Below are 3,397 nucleotides of genomic sequence, written 5' to 3' on the forward strand. Positions count from 1 at the left end.
GAGCAAAGGGGGGGGGGGGGGGGATTGGCCTTTCACACCTCAAATCACAGCGGTTTTAGCCCAAGCTGACATCGGCGTTGCCTTCCCAGCCCAAACTGGCCATAAACTGCCCCCATGGAGGGTTTGGGCCTGGGAAAGGCTTTGCACTAAGCTTCTACACCTCCCACGAATCTCCTTCCCCACCTGATTTCCACCCCGTATTGGGGGCGAAAAACCTTCTCAGATCCATCTATCCCGCGGGCAACCTCGCTTCATCCAAACGCCCCTTCAAAAAAAATAAAAAAACACCCAAAAAGCAAATGGTTTGGGCAGCTGGAGGATGGGTCACTGCAAGGCAGATGGACACGAGAGGCAGCTTTGTGGTGCTTAACTCCATTTTTTTTTTTTTCCCCTCTTCTTGGGGATAAAATGGGATGAATTCAGCCTGGATAAACTCTGGGTGGGTTGGTTTGGGGTTCCCCCCCCCACCGGGAAATCTGGGGGATGAGGGGCAAGGGACGGAGGAGGGACAGTACCTTCCAATCGTACTTCTGCTTCAGCTCCTGCATGTCTCTCCCCCCAACTCTTAAAGCCAGGATGTCCCTCTTAGTCCTGGCGTATCTCTCCTTTAGTCTATTCAGGTCTGGAGAAAGCTGAGCCCAAAGCAAACCAGGTGGGAGGAGAAGGCAGAGGAGGCGAGAGAAGGCAGAGAAGAGATCCAGGTAAGCAGCCAAAAAAAAAAAAAAAAAGAGGAGGAGAAATCATCCCAAAGCAGCATGGAACAGGCAGCATCTTCCCAAAAATCCGACTTGGGTCAAGCAGGGAAGGGAGCAAGCGTGGGGAAAAGCAGCAGCCACGCTCCAGCAATGCCAAAATGCAAAAGGAAAAGGGGAGGGGAGGGGGGGGAAAAAAGGGGAAGGAGGAAAAAAAGAAAGAAATGAAACCCCTGAAGCTCCATGCTGGCTTTGCACCGGGTGACCCCGGGAACTGCAGCATCCTCTGCTTCGCCATCTGCGCGAGCAGCCGGGCTTGACGCTCTGGTGCCTTTGTATGAGCAAACCCAGGGGGTGAAAAAAAAAAAAGGAAAATAATAATAAAATAAATAAATTCAAGCATTACCTTGGGCTGGAAGGACGCCCGCTGCTTGGCCGGCTCGGCCTCCGGCTTGGTGTCCTCGCCCGAGTCCTCGCTGTAGCTCTCGAACTCGCTGGAGCTCCAGCCCAAATCCTCACCCGCCCGCGGCTCCTCGCCACGCTGCACCTCCTCGTAGATCAGGCTGTGCTCCGTCCCCGGGCCTGGCAAGCAAAACCCAGCTCCTTTTCCTTCCAGAAAGGCAATTTCCCCTCCCCAGGGACCCACAGGAGATGCCCCAAATCCTCAGGGTCTTGCAACCCCTCTGGGAACACATCTGCCTTCATCCCTCCCAAACCCCACATATTTTCCCAGGGTTATCCCCTGCCACATCCTTGTCTAGGATCAGCATCTCCTTCCCAGAACGTGCCTCGGTTTACCCAGCTGAAAAATGAAGGGTTTCACAGGGGACATCATCGTAGATCACATCATCCTCCACCGCTGGGAACTCAAAGCGCTCACCTTTGGGGGAACAACCCCCCCCAAGGGACTCAGGTCAGCACCCGAGGATCAAGCCCGGATGGAGAAATCCTTCTCGAGCCTTGGCAGGGTTTTATTTTTTTCCCCCCCAGCATTGTAACCCACCTCGGCGGCTGCTTTTCCTCTTCCAGGTCTGGGCACCGACGCGGGGGTCTCCACCAGCCTCCCCATTGCTCACCCCCACTGGCAGCCTGCAGGAAAGGGGGTCAAGGAGCACCCTGGGGCGCAACCCCCCCCGGATCGGGTGCAAACCCTCCCAGATTCGGTGCATCAAGGCCCCTCACCCCCCCCATTACTCCCCCCTTCCTATTCCAGGGGTTCACAAGTACAGAATAAAGCTTGCATCGCATCCCCCCCATCACACGTCTGCTTCTTCGTGGATTTGGGGGGAGACAGGTTTTAGGGACACAATGCAAAAGACCCCAAAATGGCTTTTTTAGCCTCAGGCAGCGTGCTGCTGGAGGGCAGGAGGATGCATCGGCATCAGGGAGCACGGGGAGAGGGTCCCCATCCCTGGTGGGGGTCCTGACCCTCTCCCTCTGCCCTGTGCATACTCCACCAGGGGGGACAAGCTCCCCTTGCAGCCAAATCTGCATCTTTTCCCCCCAAATCTACAGCTGGGGTGAACACCAACCCCCTTCAAACCCTGTGGGTTTCCTCAACCAAGGGCTGGAGGAAGCCCCCACCATCCAGTTAACCACAGACCCTCAATGGTCCCCAAAGCCCCACCAGATCCCCAGGGCTGCAGGGTGCACCCCAAAACCCCAGGGCTCTCCTGCTTGCAGCCTCTTTCACAAGCAATGGGGAGAAGTGGGGGAAACTGAGGCACAGCACCAGGCTACAACATGTCAAATGTAGGGGGACACACAGACACACACACTCTCAAACTCCCTCCCCCCCAAAATCTCCCCAAAACCCCACGTACCCTTCTGGGGTCTCTGGCAGCAGCCCGTCTGCGGAGAGGAAAAGCAAAGAGAAACGGCATTGGCACCCAGGCTTGCAGCAGTGCCGCCCAGGGCACCCAAAGGGGACACGGCGGGGACATCGGGGCCCCCCTGCCTGCCCTCCTCACCGCCGCTGGAGCTGGCAGCACGCCGCCTGCGAGGGGGTGCCCGGAGGACTGCTTCGCCGCTCGGCTCGGCCGCCGAGTCTTCTTCCTCCTCCTCCTCCTCCTCTTCCTCACTGTCCTCAAAGTCGAAGGCTTCGCCAAGGTCTTCCTCGCCCTGGGGCAGGGGGCTGGGGGTGTCCAGGGCGAGATGGTCACCTGTGAACAGAAATGGTGTCACCCAGGGTCCCCCCAGGGTGCTGCTGTACCCCAGCAGGGAGGGAGGGATGCGGGGGATGGAGGAGAGCATCACCCCCAAAAATCCACAAGATCCAATGGCCCTTTGTGTTTTCATGACCCCAAGAGGTTCTGACGGGGATGTTTTGGATGCCCCCAGGTGATGCACCCCCCCCTTTCTGCACAAGGCTGGGTGTCTGCACCCCAAAAAAACGCCCCCAGCTCCAGTGGGTTGACAGTACCTACTGCGGGGTGAGGGGGCAGCTCGGACGAAGCCATGGCACGGGGGGTCCGGATGCTCCGCCTGGGCCCTTCCCTGAGGCTTTCCTGCAGGATAGGAGGAGAAACGGGTCAAGAGGGGAGATCAGCCCCCCCAGATCCATCCCCAGGAGAGGAGACAATGTGGGGAGACCCCAGGTGTGATGGATCCAGCTCTGGCTACTGCAAAACCTTGCAAGGAAGCAGAAACGCTGCTCCCAGGTCCCAGTTTGCACGGCAAATCCAGCCTGTGCACAGCAAATCCAG

The 3,397-nt window shown here is 57.9% G+C and overlaps 1 protein-coding gene across 1 annotated transcript in view; it reads right to left on the minus strand.

Moving 5' to 3' along the window:
* ARHGEF10L (Rho guanine nucleotide exchange factor 10 like) overlaps positions 1-3,151 on the minus strand; it is a 17,809-nt gene extending 14,658 nt beyond the window's left edge. The window contains 7 exon segments of the mRNA XM_035901869.1: positions 516-632; positions 1,099-1,292; positions 1,477-1,572; positions 1,696-1,781; positions 2,516-2,543; positions 2,663-2,854; positions 3,115-3,151. Coding sequence (XP_035757762.1) covers positions 516-632; positions 1,099-1,292; positions 1,477-1,572; positions 1,696-1,781; positions 2,516-2,543; positions 2,663-2,854; positions 3,115-3,151 — 750 coding nt within the window.
* Between the last annotated feature and the right edge of the window lie 246 nt (positions 3,152-3,397).

The sequence above is a fragment of the Egretta garzetta genome, unplaced genomic scaffold (assembly GCF_000687185.1).
Source record: "Egretta garzetta isolate BGI_Z169 unplaced genomic scaffold, ASM68718v1 scaffold69, whole genome shotgun sequence".
Classification (NCBI taxonomy): Eukaryota; Metazoa; Chordata; class Aves; order Pelecaniformes; family Ardeidae; genus Egretta; species Egretta garzetta.